Source organism: Terrapene carolina, unplaced genomic scaffold (assembly GCF_002925995.2).
Source record: "Terrapene carolina triunguis isolate 2854851 unplaced genomic scaffold, T_m_triunguis-2.0 Scaffold250, whole genome shotgun sequence".
NCBI lineage: Eukaryota > Metazoa > Chordata > Testudines > Emydidae > Terrapene > Terrapene triunguis.
In genome coordinates this window covers 1,054,544-1,077,258 of record NW_020664601.1, presented here as the reverse complement: position 1 = coordinate 1,077,258, position 22,715 = coordinate 1,054,544, and the positions used below count along the sequence as shown (strand labels likewise).

Below are 22,715 nucleotides of genomic sequence, written 5' to 3'. Positions count from 1 at the left end.
TACACTGGACAGTCAGTGCACTGACGTGGTTGTTGTTTAAATGTATGTGTGTGGATGAGCCAGTTTCTGCTAGCCTGACTCTGTATTTGTTTGTAGTTCTTATCGGTGAATATTGGCCTGTCAGCCGCTCAGCAGTCTGCAGATGTGGCACGGATGTCATTGGACTCATTTTGCCCATTAATGCCCACACCTGCCTCTTTCAGAACTGATCTCTCGGTCCTCACTTATAAAACAATGGTATAGGGTGTGTCCGCATGCTACTTAGGCCTGGTCTACACCTAAAACTTAGCTCAACACCTATTTACGTTGCTCAGGGATATGAAAAATTCAGACGTTGTTAATCTGACCTAAGCCCCAATGTAGACAGCGCTAGGCTAACAGAATTCTTCCGTCACCCTAACTGCAAGGTGGATTTACTACAGAGACAGAAGAACCCCTCCCTCGCTGTAGGAAGTGTCTACACTACAGCGGCACGGTTGCTGTGCTGCAGCTGTGCCACTATAGTGTTTCTAGTGTAGACATAGCCTTAGCCCTGAGAATTACAGGTGATTTTGTTCTGTTATCCAGCTCCACAGTTCTTTCACTACCTCTATTGCTTGTGGGGTGCCTAAGCCCTGGCTAGCCTGGTCTGTCAGGGTACGTCTACACTGCAAAAAAATGTCTGTGGCACCAAGTCTCAGAACCTGCCTGGGTCCACTGACTGGTCTCGTGGGGCTTGGAGTGCCGGGCTAAAAATAGCAGTGTAGAAGTTCCTGCTCCGGTGGAGTCCAGGGTCTGAGATCCTCCCCCTTGCTGGGTTTCAGTGACTTACCCTCATATGGAGCTCCTTTTCAGCCTGCAATTCAGAGCTCAGTCTGTCTATTTCCTTTTGGAGATGCTCTGGCTGGTCTCTTTTGGTTTGGTACCTACAGAAACCCACAAGATCATTGCACTTCTCTTTCCAATTCCAAACCATGTTCAGAGATATCTCAATACAATAGACATGTTTCAGACATTTTAGAGACAACCACTGTGCTTGGTGCCTTGTAAATGCCTAGACCAGTGGTTCTTAAACTTTTTTACTGGTGGCCCCTTTCACATAGCAAGCTTCTGAGTGCACCCCCCCCCTTATAAATTAAAAACATGTTTTTATATATTTAACACCATTATAAATGCTGGAGGCAAAGCGAGGTTTAAAGTGGAGGCTGACAACTTGTGACCCCCCATGTAATCACCTCGTGACCCCCTGAGGGGTCCCAACCCCCAGTTTGAGAACCCCTGGCCTAGACAGACGGCTAACCCTAATTTCCAGTGTTTCCTTGTGTGTGTGTGTTTCTGCTTGCCTTATAGCCAGAGGATGAATGAAATGAGGTCACAAGAATTACCACCATTGTCTCCTTTTGAATTTCTACCTACCTTTCTGTCCCCTGGGCAAGACTGGTTAGGGACTCCCTTTCGAATGCATCAACATTGCTCGTTGGTTAGTACTATGATCTTTACATCAGCAATATGATCATTATGTTCATTACACTCCTGAGCCCCTTGCAGCTTCCACATCCTCTTCCACTCCTAGCCGTAAAGCAGTTTGCACAAATTGTATGTGAACTTTTCCTGATGGGGGTGGAATCACTGGGGACTGAAGCCCCCCTCCCTCCAAACTAGTTTTGTGACACATTAACGAAGTTATGCCAAGCCAGTTTAAATGCCTGGTGTCCTTATCTTGCAAACTCTGGAGCAGTAACAGAAGCTCAGGAGGCTCCAGTATAAAAAGGCCACCCAGAAAGGGAGGAGCAAGAATTCTCTAAAGTTACGTACCTGAGGCAACTTGTGTGCTGAGGCTGAGGCGGATAGTCTGTCTCTGATTAATATACTGGATGTGGGAGGAGTTTTATTATAGTTCTGCTACTGTTGATTATTTTAGGGGAACACCCATTTTCTTTTCAACTTTTCCCCATTTAAAAGGTTGCATTGCAGCAGGAGGAGGAGTGATATAGCACAGTGGTTCTCAACTGGGGTATGCGTACTGCGGGGTACAGAGGTCTTCCAGGGGGTACATCAACTCATCTAGATATTTCCCTAGTTTTACAAGAGGCTACATAAAAAGCACTAGTGAAGTCAGTACAAACTAAAAGTTCATACAGACAAAATGAGAAAGTATGCCATTTTTCAGTTCTAGGGTACTTGAACACTTGTATTTTTATGTTGGATTTTGTAAGCTAGTAGTTTTTAAGTGAGGTAAAACTTGGGGTATGCCAGACAAATCAGACTCCTGAAAGGGGTACAGTAGTTTGGAAAGGTTGAGAACCACCTCAATGGTAAAGCATTTAACTGCAGATCAAAGGGGCCCCCAGCTTCAAATCCAGATGCCCTCTCAAAGCAAGATGAGTGATCATGGAGAGACTATGCACTCTGACTGGCTCTTTTACCCCCCATTCTGAGCACACAGGATCTGGACCTCCAGTCAGTGTTATGCAAGTAACTACTATGCAATTAACTGGAGCATCAACACATGCAGTCAGATGGGGCCAGATCAGGGCTGGTGATTAGCAGTTAAGTGATAGGCTCTTATTGTAAGTGACTTGCTCTGGGTACAGACATTGTCACTGGTGGCCCAGTAAGCTGAGGTGGAAGGGCTGCCTCTGAGCTCTCTGATCAGGTACCAGGAAGCTTGCCATGTTAACAGGAGATGAAACCTGAGTACTGTTTCCTTTGGGAAGGCTGGGAGCCACATAGGGCTTCCGCCCTGTGCTGGTTCTGACTTGTGTCTTCTTGACATCACGTCTGATGTGTTGATGTCACGACTGGTCTTTCCGATGGGAACACTGCTCCCAGGCAGGATGTGCTCGCCCTTGGCTTTGAGTGCAGTGCGCATGTGATTCAACACGGGTTTTTCTGTGGTATGTTCTTTAAATGCAGGAAACCCAGAGTTGTCAGTGGAGCGGGAGGAAACCGAAAGGATCTGAGGGGTCAAGTCAGCATTTGGAAGCCAAGCCAAAACCACAAGAGTGTGTGTATGTGTCTGCCCGTGTGTGTGCATGCCCGTTGCAGCCGCAGGCATCTCTCTGAGGAAATACTCTGGCAACACAGACCATCACAGTGCCAGCTATGATCCAAGAATGAAAAGGTGAGTGGCAGTACATCAGATTGAGGTTCAGCCAGCAGGACCCCAGTCAGGTCCGACTCAGACTTTGCCAACTCCAGGGGCTGAACTGGAATGCACAAAGGACTCACCAAATATGCTTCAAAGAGGGAAGCTCTTTGCAGGCTCTTGTCTCCCGCTGGGTCCTAAAACCAGCCAGGTAAACCATGGCTTACAGATCATTGTAATAACACAGCAAACAGCAGCAGAAAGGCTGTGCTAATCTCCCTCCCTTCCATTTCTTTTGCAGGCACCAGAGGCTCGATTCAACTTTCCCCATGCAGTCATTTACATATGTGCAGAGTCAGTGCAAAGTGGGTATAAAAGCAGGAGCAAATCTGAATGGTAACACTGCACACCCACTAGGGGCAGGTGTCAATGACTACACAAGGTGCAAGGCAGGGGAGAATTATGACTAAGGGGCTTTACAAAGGTGAAGTTGACCCTAAATGTGCCTTGTTCTGTCGAGGTGTTTGTACCGTGCTCATCCCTGCAGTGTCTGAGCACCTGGTGATGTGGCTCCAGTTGAAAAGCAGCCCCAGAGCGTGAGAACTATATCCACAACCATCACTTGTCAGCACTACTTCAGGCAAGCAGGAACGCATGTGACTTATGTCAAAGGCCATTTTATAACACAGAGCAGCTCATGCAGCTCTGCTATTAAGTTGAATCCTGGACACTCCTGCAAGAACTTTTCTGGGATGAGCCATGATCTAAGGGCAGCAGTGACTGTAGTACGATCATTGCTCCTTGCTCACTGCAGTATGGTCATTGATCCCCTGGCCTATCCAGAATGATCCCATAGGCCCTGCTCTGGAGCCCTACGTGATTTAGGATATATAAGGCCAGATCCACAGCTGATGTTAATTGTCATAGCTTCCTTGATTTCAGTGGAGCTAGGACTGTATACACCGGCTGAGGAGGTGGCCCATATAGCTGTGTCATATAATGTATCCATACGGGTTCCTAGGATTCAGGGAGGATGGGTTTTTTAATAGGCATGGTAGCTGTTCTCTGCCACATACAGTTTATTCATGTTCTGGATCACGGAGCTTGAATGGCTTTTTATATTTCCACTGCCTCCCTTTCAGAAGGAGCGCAGCCTTGTTTGCACTGTGATTCATAGGCAGAGCCGTGATGTGGAACGCTCCCTTCCATGCCCTGAGCTCACCAGATTTTCCGGTGGCACGAACTTTGTGCCAGAGAGCAGGCTTTCAAATCAGTGGCACCGGCAAGAGCAGGATCCTCTTTTCAGTGGGTTTCCCAGAAATCTTTCATTCTCCCATCACAGGCTGCACCAAAACCAAAGTTCCATTTTGTGTTTGTCTTGCAGAGAAATCTCAGAGCTGCCTGGCTTTTTTCCCCTAGGGATTGTGTCTATTTGAGCAAAGAGCCTTCGCTTTTGCTCTAGTCTTGTTTTGGGCTGGTGCTGTATGCAGTCACATCACTTTCTTTCACTCTGCTTTATTTCCCAGTGAGACGATTCTTGGCTAGACTCTTTGGCATTAAAGGCCAGACTTTCAAAAGTGCTCAGCACCCAAAATCAGGACCAGATTGTCAAAAGGGCTCAGCACCGAGGGCAAGCAATGGGAGATGCTGGGTGCTGAGCTCTTTTGAAAATTGGACCTCAATTGTGGGTGCTGACGTCCTGGAAATCTGTCCCCACTGGCCTGCTCCTGCTTCCATTGACTTTAGTGGAAGCAAGATCAGGTCTAAGCAAATTGAGACCTTGATGCACATTAAGTTTACAGAGTCTTGCATCCATCTGGCAGCTGGATTTGCTTCAAGGGTTTGATTTTCAGAGCTGCCGAGCATCTATGGCTCTGCTTGGCTTCAGTAGGAGGTGTGGGTGCTCAACACCTCTGAAAATCAGTGCTTGGGTGTATGTATTCTGCACGTGAGCCAAAGGCAGCTGCTGTACTTGGGGAGCCAAGAGGAACTGGGCTAAGCTTTCTCACCCTCACTGGAAGAGACTCTCCGTCTGTTAGAGTGACTATATTCTTTTTCTGGGCTGCAGAAACTGAAGTTGCTAGTCCAGGGGTTGCTGTGTCATCACCTATTAAGGCTGTAGGGCCTGAAATCTGGAGTTGCCATGGAAATAAGGCAGTGTCCTAATTTGACAAATATTTGACAAATATGCATGATCTCATTTGCATAAATTATCTGTTCTCCTCCCTCCTTCCCCAAAGATTTGCTCCCTTGAATTCTCCCCTGTGCCGCTCTCTTTGACCCCCTTCCCTCATTTCTGCTTTCCCCTGGCCCCCTGCAATCTATGGCAGCCCTCTCTATCACTCATGTTTCCTTATACCCTCTCCACCCTACAGTGTGCTCCCTGATTCTAGAGACCAGGCCTAGAGCGTGAGCCCCAACCCACCCGTGGCCACTGTAAATCAGGGTCCAAAATTTCATGAGATTCGCTTAAAAATCACGAGAGTGTAAAATAATACCAATACGTTCTGAGGCAGGCGTCCTGTGGCAAAAGTAGCCTGTGCTCATGCATTAAAGATTGTAGTATAACGCATACACACACCAGGGGGGTAGATCCTAACTTTTGAGCGCTGGACTTTGCAACCTTAATAATGTTGTTTGACTGTAGTTTTTATGGAGGCGGTGTGGATATATAATGGTGAGATGGGCCTTTTCACCCAGGCAGATTCCCCTCCTTTTGCCAGTCTTTGTGTTGTCACTGAGTGGGACTTTATCACATTTCCCACCAGTGTCTGACCTCAACCCCTTGTTTTCTGCTGCTCACCTTGTGGGGGTTGCACTCACTCTCTGCCTCATGCTCACTAGCTCCTGCAAAATGAAGGAGAGCCGGGCCGCTGGCTCCTTCTGAGCGGCGCATCTCAGCCCCTGGATTTCCAGGTCCCTCTGATGCAGCAGCAAGCGCAGGACATGGGTGTCATCCTTCTTCTGCAGGACCTTTGGCTGCACAGGCGGGGCTCTGCAATGGAACCAAAGGATATATATTCCATTAAAATGATAACAATCCAAACCCATGCTCAGATCACGGGGAGGTTCAAACGTTCTGTGCACCTCTAGAGTATGTGCCACTTACTCAAGTGGCTCATTAAGGATTTAGGAGTCTTAACTTTAGTCATCTGGTTTTGAAAAGCTTGGCCATGGTACTTTTCATGCATGTATGAATTGAACAACGGATGGGATGGGTAAGCATTATCATCCAGTTTTATAGAGGATGAAACAGGGGCATAGAGAGGTGAAGTGACAAGTCCAAGGTCACACAGTAAGTCAGTGGCAGAGCAGGAAATAGAATGCAAGTTCCCTTCAGTCTGGTGCCTTATCAGCATCTGAGTGAAAGCTCTGGATGAAGGGTGAGAGGGCTGGATTCTATGTTTCATTATAGTACATAGGCCAGGGTGTAAATTCAGGACTGTATACGCCCCACGGTGCAAAGTGGCATGCATGCCCACAGGTGTCAGTAGGAGCTTTGCACAGTGATCAAGCAGAGAATATGGCCTCTGTGTAGTAACTAAACCGTTAGTGATTATTTATCGTTTGTTTAGTGCCTTATCATCCCATTCATCACTGAATGAGACAAGCTGCTCCCACTGCTACTTCTGTCCTTTGTGTCTCTTCCTTCCCCATCCTCCTCTTTCTGTTTATCTCCCTCTTCCTGTTATTAAAGAGGAAGTTATTAAACTTCCTCTGCAATTTTCTCTGCATTTCCTTCCCTGAAGCATCTTCCCATTCCCTCCTGTGGGCTTCCCTCCCCGCAGTGGTTTCCCCAGGAATTGAAATTAGGGGGGGGTGTTCAAATTTACGGGGGGGGGGGGGGTCAGGGCTGATGAGATATATAAAAGAGATATGAATAAAGTAAATGTTTTGTTAGGATAATGCAAATTTAACATAAGGATAATGCAAGTTACACCAAAACACATAACAGGTCTAGATTTCTAAAAAAATATATAATTTTTTTTTTTAAATTATTTAATTTAAATTGACTTTTGAAAAGTAAGCCATCATGGGATAAGAGGGAAGTCCTCTCATGGATCAGTAACTGATTAAAAGATGGGAAACAAAGGGTAGGAATAAATTATCAGTTTTCAGAATGGAGAGAGATAAATAGTGGTATCCCTGAGGGGTCGACTGGGACCATTACTGTTCAACATATTCATAAATGATCTGGAAAAATGGGTAAACAGTGAGGTGGCAAAATTTGCAGATAGAACTGTTTCATAGAATATCAGAGTTGGAAGAGACCTCAGGAGGTCATCTAGTCCAACCCCCTGCTCAAAGCAGGACCAATCCCCAAATAGCCCCCTCAAGGATTGAACTCACAACTGTGGGTTTAGCAGGCCAAAGCTCAAACCACTATTCAAGATAGTTAAGTCCCAGGTAGACTGTGAAGAATTACAAAGGGATCTCACAAAACTGGGTGACTGGGCAACAAAATGGCAGATGAAATTCAATGTTGATAAATGCAAAGTAATGCACATTGGAAAACAATCTCAACTATACATACAAAATGATGGAGTCTGAATTAGCTGTTAACACTCAAGAAAAAGATCTTGGAGTCATTGTGGATAGTTCTCTGAAAACATCCACTCAATGGGCAGCAGCAGTCAAAAAAGCAAACAGAATGTTGGGAATCATTAAGAAAGGGATAGATAAGACAGAAAATATCATATTGCCTCTATATAAATCCATAGTACGTGCACACCTTGAATACTGTGTGCAGATCTGGTCACCCCAGCCCCAAAAAGATATATTGGAATTGGAACAGGTACAGAGATGGGCAGCTAAAATGATTAGGGGTATGAAACAGGAGGAGAAATTAAAATGACTGGGAATTTTCAGCTTAGAAAAGGGATGACTAAGGGGGGATATGATAGAGGTCTATAAAATCTTGACTGGTGTGTAGAAAGTGAATAAGGAAATGTTATTTAATCCTTCACATAACACAAGAACTAGCAGTCACCCAATGAAATTAATAGGCAGCAGGTTTTAAAAAAACAAAAGGAAGTACTTCTTCACACAACATAAAGTCAACCTGTGGAACTCTTTGCCAGGGGATGCTGTGAAGACCAAAACTATAACAGGATTAAAAAAAAACTAGATAAATTTCTGGAGAATAGGTCCATCAGTGGCTATTAGCCAGGATGGGGAGGGATGCAACACCATGCTCTGAGTGTCCCTAGCCTGTTTGCCAGAAGAATCATAGAATAGAATCATAGAATATCAGGGTTGGAAGGGACCTCAGGAGGTCATCTAGTCCAACCCCCTGCTCAAAGCAGGACCAATTCCCAACTAAATCATCCCAGCCAGGGCTTTGTCAAGCCTGACCTTAAAAACCTCTAAGGAAGGAGATTCCACCACCTCCCTAGGTAACCCATTCCAGTGCTTCACCACCCTCCTAGTGAAAAAGTTTTTCCTAATATCCAACCTAAACCTCCCCCACTGCAACTTGAGACCATTACTCCTTGTTCTGCCATCTGCTACCACTGAGAACAGTCTAGATCCATCCTCCTTGGAACCCCCTTTCAGGTAGTTGAAAGCAGCTATCAAATCCCCCCTCATTCTTCTCTTCTGCAGACTAAACAATCCCAGTTCCCTCAGCCTCTCCTCATAAGTCATGTGCTCCAGCCCCCTAATCATTTTTGTTGCCCTCCGCTGGACTCTTTCCAATTTTTCCACATCCTTCTTGTAGTGTGGGGCCCAAAACTGGACACAGTACTCCAGATGAGGCCTCACCAATGCCGAATAGAGGGGAATAATCACGTCCCTCGATCTGCTGGCAACGCCCCTACTTACATAGCCCAAAATGCCGTTAGCCTTCTTGGCAACAAGGGCACACTGTTGACTCATATCCAGCTTCTCGTCCACTGTAACCCCTAGGTCCTTTTCTGCAGAACTGCTTCCTAGCCATTCGGTCCCTAGTCTGTAACAGTACATGGGATTCTTCCGTCGTAAGTGCAGGACTCTGCACTTGTCCTTGTTGAACCTCATCAGACTTCTTTTGGCCCAATCCTCTAATTTGTCTAGGTTCCTCTTTATCCTATCCCTACCCTCCAGCGTATCTACCACTCCTCCCAGTTTAGTGTCATCTGCAAACTTGCTGAGAGTGCAATCCACGCCATCCTCCAGATCATTAATGAAGATATTGAACAAAACCGGCCCCAGGACCGACCCTTGGGGCACTCCGCTTGATACCGGCTGCCAACTAAACATGGAGCCATTGATCACTACCCGTTGAGCCCGACGATCTAGCCAGCTTTCTATCCACCTTCTAGTCCATTCATCCAGCCCATACTTCGTTAACTTGCTGGCAAGAATACTGTGGGAAACCGTATCAAAAGCTTTGCTAAAGTCAAGGAATAACACATCCACTGCTTTCCCCTCATCCACAGACCCAGTTATCTCCTCATAGAAGGCAATTAGATTAGCCAGGCATGACTTGCCCTTGGTGAATCCATGCTGACTGTTCCTGATCACTTTCCTTTCCTCTAAGTGCTTCAGAATTGATCCTTGAGGACTTGCTCCATGATTTTTCCAGGGACTGAGGTGAGGCTGACTGGCCTGTAGTTCCCCAGATCCTCCTTCTTCCCTTTTTTAAAGATGGGCACTACATTAGCCTTTTTCCAGTCATCCGGGACCTCCCCCGATCACCATGAGTTTTCAAAGATAATGGCCAATGGCTCTGCAATCACATCCGCCAACTCCTTTAGCACCCTTGGATGCAGCGCATCCGGCCCCTTGGACTTGTGCCTGTCCACTTTTTCTAAATAGTCCCAAACCACTTCTTTCTCCACAGAGGGCTGGTCACCTCCTCCCCATACTGTGCTGCCCAGTGCAGCAGTCTGGGAGCTGACCTTGTTCGTGAAGACAGGCAAAAGAAGCATTGAGTACATTAGCTTTTTCCACATCCTCTGTCACTAAGTTGCCTCCCTCATTCAGTCAGGGGCCCACACTTTCCTTGACTTTCTTCTTGTTGCTAACATACCTGAAGAAACCCTTCTTGTTACTCTTAACATCCCTTGCTAGCTGCAACTCCAAGTGTGATTTGGCCTTCCTGATTTCTCTCCTGCATGCCTGAGCAATATTTTTATATTCCTCCCTGGTCATTTGTCCAATCTTCCACTTCTTGTAAGCTTCTTTTTTGTGTTTAAGGTCAGCAAGGATTTCACTGTTAAGCCAAGCTGGTCGCCTGCCATATTTACTATTCTTTCTACACATCGGGATGTTTTTTTCCTGCAACCTCAATAAGGATTCTTTAAAATACCGCCAGCTCTCCTGGACTCCTTTCCCCCTCATGTTATTCTCCCAGGGGATCCTGCCCATCAGTTCCCTGAGGGAGTCACAGTCTGCTTTTCTGAAGTCCAGGGTCCGTATTCTGCTGCTCTCCTTTCTTCCTTGTGTCAGGATCCTGAACTCAACCATCTCATGGTCACTGCCTCCCAGGTTCCCATCCACTTTTGCTTCCCCTACTAATTCTTCCCAGTTTGTGAGCAGCAGGTCTAGAAGAGCTCTGCACCTAGTTGTTTCCTCCAGCACTTGCACCAGGAAATTGTCCCCTACACTTCCCAAAAACTTCCTGGATCGTCTGTGCACTGCTGTATTGCTCTCCCAGCAGATATCAGGGTGATTAAAGTCTCCCATGAGAACCAGGGCCTGTAATCTAGTAACTTCTGCTGGTTGCCAGAAGAAAGCCTCGTCCACCTCATCCCCCTGGTCTGGTGGTAGCAGACTCCCACCACGACATCACCCTTGTTGCTCACACTTCTAAACTTAATCCAGAGACTCTCAGGTTTTTCTGCAGTTTCATACCGGAGCTCTGAGCAGTCATACTCCTCTCTTACATACAATGCAACTCCCCCACCTTTTCTGCCCTGCCTGTCCTTCCTGAACAGTTTATATCCATCCATGACAGTACTCCAGTCATGTGAGTTATCCCACCAAGTCTCTGGTATTCCAATCGCATCATAGTTCCTTGACTGTGCCAGGACTTCCAGTTCTCCCTGCTTGTTTCCCAGGCTTCTTGCATTTGTGTATAGGCACTTAAGATAACTCGCTGATTGTCCCGCTTTCTCAGTCTGAGACAGGAGTCCTCCCCTCTTGCACTCTCCTGCTCGTGCTTCCTCCCGGTATCCCATTTCCCCACTTACCTCAGGGCTTTGGTCTCCTTCCCCCGGTGAACCTAGTTTAAAGCCCTCCTCACTAGGTTAGTCAGCCTGCTTACCTGGCTGGGAATGGGCAACAGGGGATGGATCACTTGATGATTACCTGTTCTGTTCATTCCCTCTGAAGCACCTGGCCTTGACTACTGTCGGAAGACAGGATACTGGGCTATATGGACCATTGGTCTGACCCAGTATGACCATTCTTATGTAAAAATTAATTATAATAATAAAAATGTTTAGTACAGAAACTCCCCAACATAATGACCTCTCAAGATAGCAACGATGTGAGATAACAACCTTGGCAAATAATGCATTTTAAAAATCTTGGCCTACTAGGAAACATATTTATATAAGTTTCCATTTCCAGTCACAAATCTAGCATTCTGGAGCAAAGTCACTAAAATATAGTAGCTCTGGCCACTGCTGTTCATTGTGCCACTGTTCACTCCACCACTCTGTTGCCAATGGCCCTGCGCAGTCACCTTCTGCTGCCACCTGCCACTGTGACCTCTGCGAGTTGGTCTCTTGAGGTTCCACCCAGCTCTCAGTGATTTCAGCTGAGCTCTCAGTGGGGGAACCTTGCTGCTAGTGCAGTCTAGGCCGTCTCTTCCACAGAAACACTGTCCCCACAGCAGGACTAAGCATTTAGGGCTTGGCTACACTCGAAACTCCAAAACGCTGCCGTGGGAGCGCTCCCGTGGCAGCGCTTTGAAGTGCGAGTGTGGTCGCGGCGCCAGGTACTCCACCTCCCCGAGGGGATAAGCTTACAGCACTGGGAGCGTGGCTCCCAGTGCTGGGGCACTGTTTACACTGGCGCTTTACAGTGCTGTAACTTGCTGCGCTCAGGGGTGTGTTTTTTCACACCCCTGAGCGAGAAAGTTGCAGCGCTGTAAAGCGCCAGTGTAGCCAAGGCCTTAGACCTGATTATCAGTGATTTCATCTGCAGTGGTCACTTAACAGAACAAAAGACTATCTATGTAGCCTAATCAGCTCTGTCTTTAAACAGTGGAGAGGGGCAGGTCCCCACCCTCTCTCTTGATGCCCTCAATCAGCACAGACTAAGTACAGTTCTACTGGCCTTTACTCATATAATAAGAACAACAACATTTCATTACCCCCCCGCCCCGCATTCAAGTGATTTGTAACTCAACCCCAGCCAAAATCTATCACTTGGGCAACACAGCTCTGTTTGCTGGATACCTAGGTAGATTAGGTGTGAATGTAAATACAATCTGGTCCTGAAGCCTGTCCCGCCAGCCCCAGCTCATCACTAGCTGTCAGGGAGAGCTCATTTAGACTTTGCTTACAAATCATCATTTGAAATTACACCTCTACCCCAATATAATGCTGTCCTCGGGAGCCAAAAAATCTTACTGCGTTATAGGTGAAACCGTGTTATATTGAACTTGCTTTGATCCGCCGGAGTGCGCAGCCCCGCCCCCTCCCGGAGCGCTGCTTTACGCGTTATATCCGAATTCATGTTATATTGGGTTGCGTTATATCGGGGTAGAGGTGTATTAGGTTGGCCAACATCACCAAAATGAATGCACTGACATTGTCATAAAAAACAACAGCTGTATATGTCCATACTTTTCAAATCTATTATACTTTTTCAGATACACGTATTTTATCATACACTGTATATGCTTTTAAAGTGTGTATTAATGTTTCAATTTCAATTCAAATTTCCAAACAGTCACTAAATTGGCATGTAACTAGTTCACAAAACTGAGGGGGGGGGTGTTGGGGAAATTCAGGGGGGGTGTACACCCTAGGGGGGGGTGTAGGGAAATCACTGCCTCCCCCCTCACCAACTCCCATTCTGGGCACTAAAATGAACAGTGATTCAATAGTTCATGTGGACACTGAAACATCAACATTTGGGTTTTACAACGGATACTCTGATTAGATGAATAGGTGACTAGGGAATTCACACAGCTGAGTCATTGTTTCAGGCTGTCTGCACATTCAGGCAGACATCACGGGCACCTGCACTCAGGATACACTCGCACAGTTACCTTTGCAGCTGTGAAGGCTAGAAACTTTTTTTGTTTTAAAAAATGAAAACTTAGATTATACAGAATCTGAGTGTCCTGCAAGCTATATAAACACAGCTTGTCTGTCTGATACCCCTGCCTAGAACCTTCATGAAGATTGCCCATCACTACCCCTTACTATTCATTGCTGCAGTTTACCAGGAGACAAACCTTTTGAGACACATTAGTGCTGCTTTAAGTGGACAGGCAACAGCTGGAAAATAAAAGGGCCCAGGAGCTCTGGGGATATGATGTTGAAGGTCAGGAAGGCAGCCCCAGAAAATAAATAGTAATACACAGCAAGGGGAAAATGTAATATGTGGGGAAGTGCGGGGTGGATTTTCCTCTTCACTCCCTGCCTGTTGGAATATTTTCCTAGAATCACCTTGACCAGGCAATAAAATAAAACTCTATTATCATGGTGCTCCTCACTTTCCTCAAAAAATACAGGAAAAAGTCCTTCTGTGGTACCCAACTTCCCACACTCTTCCCCTTTTCCATTGGCATGCAGAGCCCATGCATCTGTAGTGTCACCGCCTCATTGACAGTATCTGATGCACAGGTCCCTTTCCCCTAGAGGTGTCCAGGCATCTGGTGCCTCTGTAATGTTTCCTCCCTACGTTCAGGTGTAACCCACCACTCTGTGTGTGTCATGTGTCCTCGCTCTGTGTCTGATCCACAGAGTTTAACCACCTGCCATCGCTCCTGGCTAGGTGCCTCGCTAAGGTCCCCTCCGTACTTGCAGGTACCGGTTGTCTCTCTTGTCCGCACAGAGCCAGCTTTGCAGCAGCCTGTATTGCTTGTTGGCTTATTTATTTATCTATTTATTTTCCCCTTCAGAGCCATTCTTTACTCCCATATGTTGTAATAATTACAAGTGATAAGTTAACAGCTGGTCTGCTATTCTGGGCTCAGCAGAGCCGCCCGCCTCTTTCTTCCCTTCCTCCCACAGCTCTGGGTCAGCTTTTTGGCTCCAGCAATCAGGGATTCCTATGATTTCTTAGACCCCTTAGAATCGGAGCTTTTCCTCAATCACCATCTGTCTTCCCCTCTCCCTCCCTCCCTCTCACCATACGGCAAAGTGGTGATTTTGTGATTGTGACATCCATCTGTTGCCATGGAAAAGACTGAAATAGCAAAGGAATGTGACTCCCCTTGCTAGGAGGCCACAAAAAGAGATAGTGAAGGGTATTTTTTCCCCCCATTGGCATCAGTGTCCTTCAGCGTCAGTGATGATAACTGAGGGCCTAGCAATAATCCCATGACAGGTGTACGATACGGGGAGTGATTTTGATTGGGCGCTGTCTCCTGGGCCTTGTGTGTCACTTTCTAGACCTGATGTTAGAGATTGCAAACAAGCAGGTCAAAACAGTCTAAAGCCCTGTGGCCCTGGCATTCAAGTGTGGAATCCCCATCCGTGCCCCCAGACCAACCCAATCCAAACACAATTGCTGACAAGATCATGACATTCCTTTGTTATCCAGTCCCTTTCCCCCATGGAGCCCCTGAGCCACCTTGGCCTAGTACGCAGCTGCTATTGCTCCACTCTCAGAAATTCATGCTAAGACCATCCCATGAATCAAGTGTCAGGAGCTACTCTCCCACCAGTAAGTGGGTGATTTCAGGGATCCACCACCTTGTGAACAGTGTCCCAAAGGACATTCAGGGAGCTGGTCTTTTATGGCACAGGGAGGAGCACAATCACCATTACACATATTCTCTTTGTGGAGATCTTCTAGAATCCCTCGTTTACTCCCCCCGTCCATCATAGAATCTAGGGCTAGTCTATATGAGAAGTGCTACACTGCCACAGCTGCACTGCATCTGGTGAAGATGCTCTATGCCGATGGGAGAGAGCTCTCGTGTCGGCATAATAAAACCACCTCTGCAAGAGGCGGTAGCTATGTCGACGGGAGAGCGTCTCCCGCCAACATAGCGCTGTCCACAGCGGTGCTTAGGTTGGTGTAACTTACGTTGCTCAGTGGGGTGGCTTATTCACACCTCTGAGTGACATAAATTGTACTGACATAACCTGTAGTGTAGACAAGTCCTAGAAATGTAGGCCTGGAAGGGACCTCGAGAGGTCATCTAGTCCTTACACTTATGCTGAAGCAGGACCAAATAAATGTAGACCATCCCTGACAGGTGTCCAAACTGTTCTTTAAAACCTCCAGTGACAGGGTTTCCACAACCTCCCTTGGAAGCCTATTCCAGTCCTTAACTTTTTAACTCTAAGGGTAGTTTTTCCTAATATCTAACCTAAATCTCCCTTGCTGCAGATTAAGCTGATTACTTCTTCTCCTACCTTCCTAGACAAGAAGAACAATTGATCACCGTCTTCTTTCTAACAGCCTTTAAAATATTTGAAAACTGTTACCAGGTCCTCCGAGTCTTCTTTTCTCAGAACTAAACATACCCAGTATTTTTAACCTTTCCTCGTGGGCCAGGTTTTCTACACCTCTTAATATTTTTGTTACTGTTCTCTGGACTCTCTCCAACTTGTCCACATCTTTCCTAAAGTTTGCCGCCCAGAACTGGACACAGTGCTCCAGCTGAGGTCTCACTAGTGCCAAGTAGAGTGGGATAATTACTTCCTGTATTAATAACACTCCTGTTAATACACCCCAGAATGATATTAGCCTTTTTCACAACTGCATCTCATTGCTGACTCATATGCAATCTGTGATCCACTCTAACCCCAAGATCCTTTTCGGCAGCATTTGCCACCTAAGCAGTTATTTGTGCATTTGATTTTTCCTTCCTGAGTGGTTACAAAATTCACTATTATTGATGACATTTTGAGTTACGAATCAATTATTTAATGGTCATCAGCTGATTTCCCTTTGTGCATATTGCTGTCCACCTCCACCCAGCCTAAACCAGCACAAGGTTACAAAACTGCCCTACTGGAGACTCTGAAACAGAAAATCAGATTGAAGAATCAAGCTTCCAGCAGTCCATTCGCCTAATTCAGAGGTGGGCATGAGAAAACCATGTGAGCAGTTCTGGTTTCAGGAGCTATTGGGGCATATGAGTGAATGAGATCCCTGCCTACTTTGCTATTCCTCGAGAAAAGAAAGGGAGGCAGGGGCATTGTTGCATAAGGATTTCTGTACAAACCTGCAATGATATGGAGATGAGCTCCATTTGGCTTATGTGGTGGCTTGAGGCAGTTTGCACCTGTGTGGGAGATACCCAGATGCAGTTTCTATGCAAAGGGACCTCCTTTAAGAGTTAACATTATAGATGTACAAACTAGAAAGACCAGCTTGTACTACTAGATCCAAGAAGTAGCAAGGTTTAGTGGCTCGAGCATCGACCAAGAACCAGGCACTTTGGAGTTCCAGCCCTGCCTCTGCCATTGAGTCATTATGTTGTCTTAAGTGATTTGCTCAACATCTCTGGGGATACTACTTTGCAAATGAATTGAGAGGAGGAGCTGGTTGATATGTGTACAGTGCTTTGGGAATGTAACATACAATGTATCTTTTTAGCAGTAGTATTCTCTTAGGCCTGGTCCACACTACCCCCCCACTTCGGACTAAGGTACGCAAATTCAGCAACGTTAATAACGTAGCTGAATTCGAAGTACCTTAGTCCGAACTTACCGCGGGTCCAGACGCGGCAGGAAGGCTCCCCCGTTGATGCCGCGTACTCCTCTCGCCGAGCTGGAGTACCGGCGTCGACGGCGAGCACTTCCGGGATCGATCCCAGAACATCGATTGCCTGCCGTCGGACCCTCCGGTAAGTGTAGACGTACCCTTAGTTTTAGCACCATGCATTATCCAGGTATGGATGCTAGACAGGGTCACATGTTCTCTGAGCCATTTGAGGGTGGAAAGATATCAGTAATATCTTGTTAGGGTTAACCATCCCATTGTTCAATGACACTCCTGCTGGCTAATTAGTGGCCACATCATTGTTCTCTTTAAACTCCACCCTTGCTCTCAGCTAGACTGGAGCTGTGTTAAGTGTATGGCCCAGGAAGTGATAAAGAGCCTTTGTATAGGTGCTGGTCTGAAATCATGTGATGTCCAGGTTTCCTTACTTTCACACAGTCCAGGTAGAGTTCTCTCTTACGGAAGGTGCTGCACATTATGGGTACTCTTATGCAAATGACTTGCCTACATTCTGCATCTGGAGGGAAATGCCAGTAAGCTTGCCTGCTTTTCAGAACCCTCCAGAAACCACGCCTTCAAATTAATAGTGGAAATAAACTCAGGCATGTAAATCCACAACACTGGTTCTCATTTACATGCCTTGCTACAAGGTAACAAGGTGGAGTTTGCTAACAGTGACCAGGAATTTATTTTAATAGCAATCCCCTGGGCCCAGTTTTCAAACCAGGGGCTTGAGAGAGCACCTACATCCCACATTAGAGGATTCTAATTGGTGCTTGCCACCAGCTGTGTAAAAAGGGGACTTTCCCCCATGCTGTGTATCTGAATGCAGGATTGCCTGTCCTAGTAACTCCCCAATTTTGAAAATTGTATTCCATGTGTTAACTAGAATGGGCAAGTGGTAGGAAATGAGAGCCATGAAGTGAGAGAGGTTTCTGTGGTAGGACATGCTATTGGGACTCAAGAAAATCTGGATACTATTCCCTTCTCTGCCTCAGACTTTTGAGTGGCCTTGGGTATGTCCTTTCACCTCTCAGTGTGTCAACGTAGCCCCTCTAAAATAGGGATAATACTTACTTCCCACACCAGATTTGTGAAGCAATCGATGGATGTGAAGGGCTTGCAGCTCTTCAGAGGATGCTATTGATATACAAAGGGGGTGTTATGCTGATGGCACACTTGAAAACTTAGCGGCAGAGTGAGTGCATTGATACGTACTTGGGCTGTTGCTCGGAGGCTACAGAAAGAATCCAATAGCAGCTGGTGCCATCTTCTCCCTGGCCCCCATCCTCTCTGGCAGGCTGCATGCTGCTCTCAGTGTCTACGGGCGGAGCCTGGTTGCAGATAGTGTCTTCTCCCAGACCCTCACTCCTATTGGAATGCGGCCTGTGCAGCTTGTCTTCTTTCTGTGTTTCTCCCATGGCTCGAGGATCATCTCCAGGCAGCAAAGGCAAATTCTCTGGAGGCCTCCTGGGAAAGGAGAAATAATTGTGTATAGAGAGTGTCTGTTCCTCCCAAGCAAGCCAATATGATGCCCTTCCTTCTTTCCCTCTCATCATGGACCTCTCCGACATCAGGAAATGATGCTCCAGCTCTCACCTCCGCTGATGTACATTATTATTAGCCCCACCTGCTACCACTTGCTTACCATAGGGCCTTAGTCACGAGGAGTAAGACTTTATAGGTAATTCCACTGGGATAGATTGTGCCTTTAAGCACAGCCCTGAGCAAGGAGTGCTGCATAAGCGACCCCAACCAGGAATAGCCCCACGCGGCATCGTGCCTGAGACATAATTCCTTGCTTCAGGAGAGAGAGGGATGAGGAGTGGGCTGTACCAGCAGCAAACTTCAACACTCCCTTGCTGGCTCAGCTCCACCGATTGGTGCATTTGGTGGGGGACCCAAAACTTCTCCCATTCCTTGCCCCTTCCTGCATACTCCCCACTCCCCTGCTCTAGACGGGAAGTAGAGCCCAATGCAGGACTATTTTTAATTCTGCTACCATCCCACTCCCACTGTTATGGCAGCGGGTCCTGTGGGACCCTTGGGATCCTGGTCCCACCTCAGGGCTCTACACTAGTCCCGGGCAGGGGTCTAATGTGGAGTAAAGTGGGAGCTGTGTGCCTGTAGCCCGTGTAGCCCACACAAGGATTTATGGGGGTGGGGAGGGTTCTTAGTCCTTTTACTCCCCTGCATGGGTCTGTAGTCCAAGGGCTTGTCTGTACTTAAAACGCTGCAGAGGCGCCACTGTAGACAGTGCTTCAGTAAAGAGACTACCTATGCCCACAGGAGGGCTTCTTCCAACAGCGTCGGTACTCCACCTCCTGGAGAGGCAGTAGCTAGGCTGATGAGAGAATTCATCCATCGCCCTAGCACTGTCTACACCGCGGGGTTAGGTCGGTTTAACTGCATCATCCAGGGGTGTGGATTGAGCGAAGTAGTTATACCAACCTCATTTCCCAATGAAGACCAGGCCCAAGTCCCCGTCTAGCCCTCAGTGTAAAGGCTGAGGGGGGTGCTTATTTGCCTCTATTGTCCTTGTTACTAAAAATCAGGAGTATAAGAAACTAGAATACCCAGCTAACCTGAGTCTGAGTTCAACGAGAACAAAGGCTACTCCAGGTTGGGTGCTCAGTGAAGATTTTACAATGTTTCTGTTCACCTACTGCAGCATAGCATTCCCCATTCTCTTATTCTATTAATGATAATTATATATACAAACATGTTGTATAGGCTAATAAAAGATGGATAGTTTCCGCCTTATTGCTTGTGTGGTGTTTGATGTCATCATAATTGTGCACGTGATTCAACAGTGCATGACTCCGGCTTTACACTAGCATTTCTCCCAATAAAACCGATGTGATGCTGAAGTCATGCAGCATTGGATCACAGGCTGTGTGTGCAAATGAAGTGCTTATGAAAGGTAATGGAGACTGATGTGGGAGACCTCTTGTAAAGTGTCCATGGCTCATTCAGTCCCCAGGCTCCCTGCTGAGACTGCCCGCCAGGGTGCTAACTGATTTCCGTTTGTGGTTTGTGATGTGGACACCTGTCCCTAGGAATTGGACTGAAAGTATCAGACTCATTTCACATATGGGCCACCCAACAGAGAAATCGAACTGCCCAAACTAGGGGCAAGGTTGTGTTGAGACGAGGGTCAGAAACATGGGAGGGAAAGATGGTTGATGAGTACAAAATACACGGGTAAGTGGATCTAGTGCACACAAGGAAGAAGAGAGCTCCTATTGTGTGGACAGCACTTCCAATTTTGTGGACCCAATTCATAGCATTTGGACCTGGTCTGTAGAAAAAGCAATTTTGTTAAATCGGTGCAGTCCCCTAGTGTGCATTCAGTTATGTCAATAGAAACATGGTTATTTCAATATAACTTGTTTTGATTAAACACTTCTCTGTCAACATAACTGCATCTCTGCTAGGGGGCTGCACTGATTTAATTAATCAGTGAATAAACTGAATGTAGGTTAGGCCTTAGATGTCTAAGTGCTATGATTTGTGCCTGTAATTAATAGTGGGTGAAAAATTGGGCCTATAAAAATAGAGGCGGCTTCTTATATCATGCTCATAATGTCTCCAGAGAGGTCTGTATTCTAAAATAGGTCGATCCCTGCAGGTATGGCAGCAGACGGAACAGGTGCAACCTATGGTTTTCTACCTCTCTGTTGTATACCAGACCTCTAAGAGTCTGGGATTAATGACACTAAGACCTGGTCTACGCTTAAAAGTTTTGTTGGCATAGCTATGTCAGGTAGGAATGTGAAAAAACTCACAGCCCTGTCCACAACAGCCCTAGTCTAGACACAGGTACACCAGCAAAACAGTCCTTTTGCTGGTGTACCTTATTTTGTTCGGGGAACTGGGATAAGCGATACCGGCAAAAGAACTCTGTTGCTAAAATAAGCTGCATCTCCACTAGGGGTTTTTGCCTGGATGGCTCTACCAGTATAGCTGTACTGTCACCCCTTTCTAATACAGACAAGACCTAAGACTTGAGTTGTGCTTTATATCCCGCCCTTGTAGAGGAATGGACTCCATTGATACATAGGCCTTTTTCCAGTCAGTTCAGAGCTGTGTGTCTGGAGGTCTTGTCTTGCCTTAGGCTTTGTCTACACTAGCACTTTGTCAGCAAAACTTTTGTTGTTCAGGAGTGTTAAAAACACACACACACACACACCCCGAATGACAAAAGAATGACTTTTACTGACAAAAAGTGCCGGTGTGAGCAGCGCTTTGTCCGCAGGAGCGCTCTCCTGCTGACAAACAGCAGTTACGCTGCGTGTCTTTTAGCGGCACGGCTGTAGCAGCACAACCATTGCTAAAAGCCATGTAATGTAGCCATACCCTTAGATGAAGTCTTAAAAGAATTTGGTCAAAGCAGCCAAATGCGTGGTGGAGATAGCAGCGTATGTGAGACCGTACCTCACCATCAGTTCACCTGGGAATCTGCACCCGCTCATTAAATGCTGCTCTTTTCTTGCTGAGCTCTGCTGAAAAGCTCGACAAAGATATAAATCTGCTGCTTGTTGTCCCTTAACTTTTGCTCAGCTCTCTCCATTTCCTAGTCCCATCCAGCATTAGGAGCTTAAAAATGGCTTTCCCTTCCCTAGGCTTCATGTTTTCCCACCTGTTTTTCACTGTGCGCCTTCTCTTTTTCAAACAGAGAGAGCTGTGTGTCTAACCAGAGGAGGCCTGGAAGCTTTTCTGAAGATATCTAATGGCATCTTTCCCTTCTAAACCTGAAATGCCCAGATGGAGATTCTTTCCCCTCGCCTGTTTTCCAGGTCATCCAATTTCTCCTCAGAGCTGCTTATCCCCTCAGCTCAGGGAAGACATATCCCCCTTTATCCCACTTGTTTCACCGGCTGCTTTTTGTAACTTATTTTCTAAGTAAGACATTCGGGATTTGACACGAGAGCCCTTATCTCTGAGGGAATGTGTCTCTATTAAAATGCCTGTTTTTTTTCTCTCAGCTGCTATTTCCTGTGCTAAGCTCTGCATCCAGGAGGAGGAGATTGCTTAAGCAAGTGAGTCTTCGGCCTCTTATATATTTATCCATTTGAATCCATCTGTGGCAATCCAGGAAGTATCTGGGCAATGTTTTTTGGTGTGGTTTTTTTTTTTTACGTTTTGAATTTTTGTGCTTGATGGGGTGTATACACCCCACGTGGGCAGCAAAAAGGTTACTGGGAGCCCAAAGATTCAGCTAGCTCACTGGTGGCACCTGGAGGGTGCATTAGGTACAGTTCGTTAGCAGACTCAGCTGGGGAGGAGCTGGGTTGTCCAATAAAGGGAGGCACTCAGAGCAGCGAGGGTGAGAAGGCCTTGGGATCCTCTCCTAGAAGGGAGCTCTGGCAAAGGGTCAGGGATGGCAGAGATACTGAGAAGCAACAGGAGTGGCCTGAGCCCCTGTGGCGGGCCTTGATAAAGGAGCAAGACCCCAGGCAGGCAGCCCTGTGGGTTGGTGCTCTGGAAGAGGAGCAGGGAGCTGGGGAGAACCCAGGGAGACTGAAAGCTCAAGCATAGGATGGGCAGAGTGGCTTATGTCGTGTGTGGTTCTGTTTGGGGCTTTTCTGTGGGCGAGCACCAGGGAGAGGTCTGGGAATCCCCTGTTCTGAAAGAGCCCTGGAGGGGATGGAACCTGTGTTGGTGACTAGTGCCGTGCAGGACATTGATTCTCCGGAAGGGGTGGACAGTAGCGTGACCTGGCCTGAGGGCCATATCACCACACCAGGCCATAGGAGTCCAGGGGAGGTGAAAGTGTTGCCATGCTGGCTCTCACTGGGAG

The 22,715-nt window shown here is 46.8% G+C and overlaps 1 protein-coding gene across 1 annotated transcript in view; it reads right to left on the bottom strand.

Annotated features, from left to right (window-relative positions):
- LMNTD2 (lamin tail domain containing 2) overlaps positions 1-19,277 on the bottom strand; it is a 57,464-nt gene extending 38,187 nt beyond the window's left edge. Inside the window, 5 exon segments of the mRNA XM_026657630.1 lie at positions 812-937; positions 940-967; positions 5,871-6,062; positions 18,131-18,382; positions 19,234-19,277. Coding sequence (XP_026513415.1) covers positions 812-937; positions 940-967; positions 5,871-6,062; positions 18,131-18,382; positions 19,234-19,277 — 642 coding nt within the window.
- Positions 19,278-22,715: the final 3,438 nt, after the last annotated feature.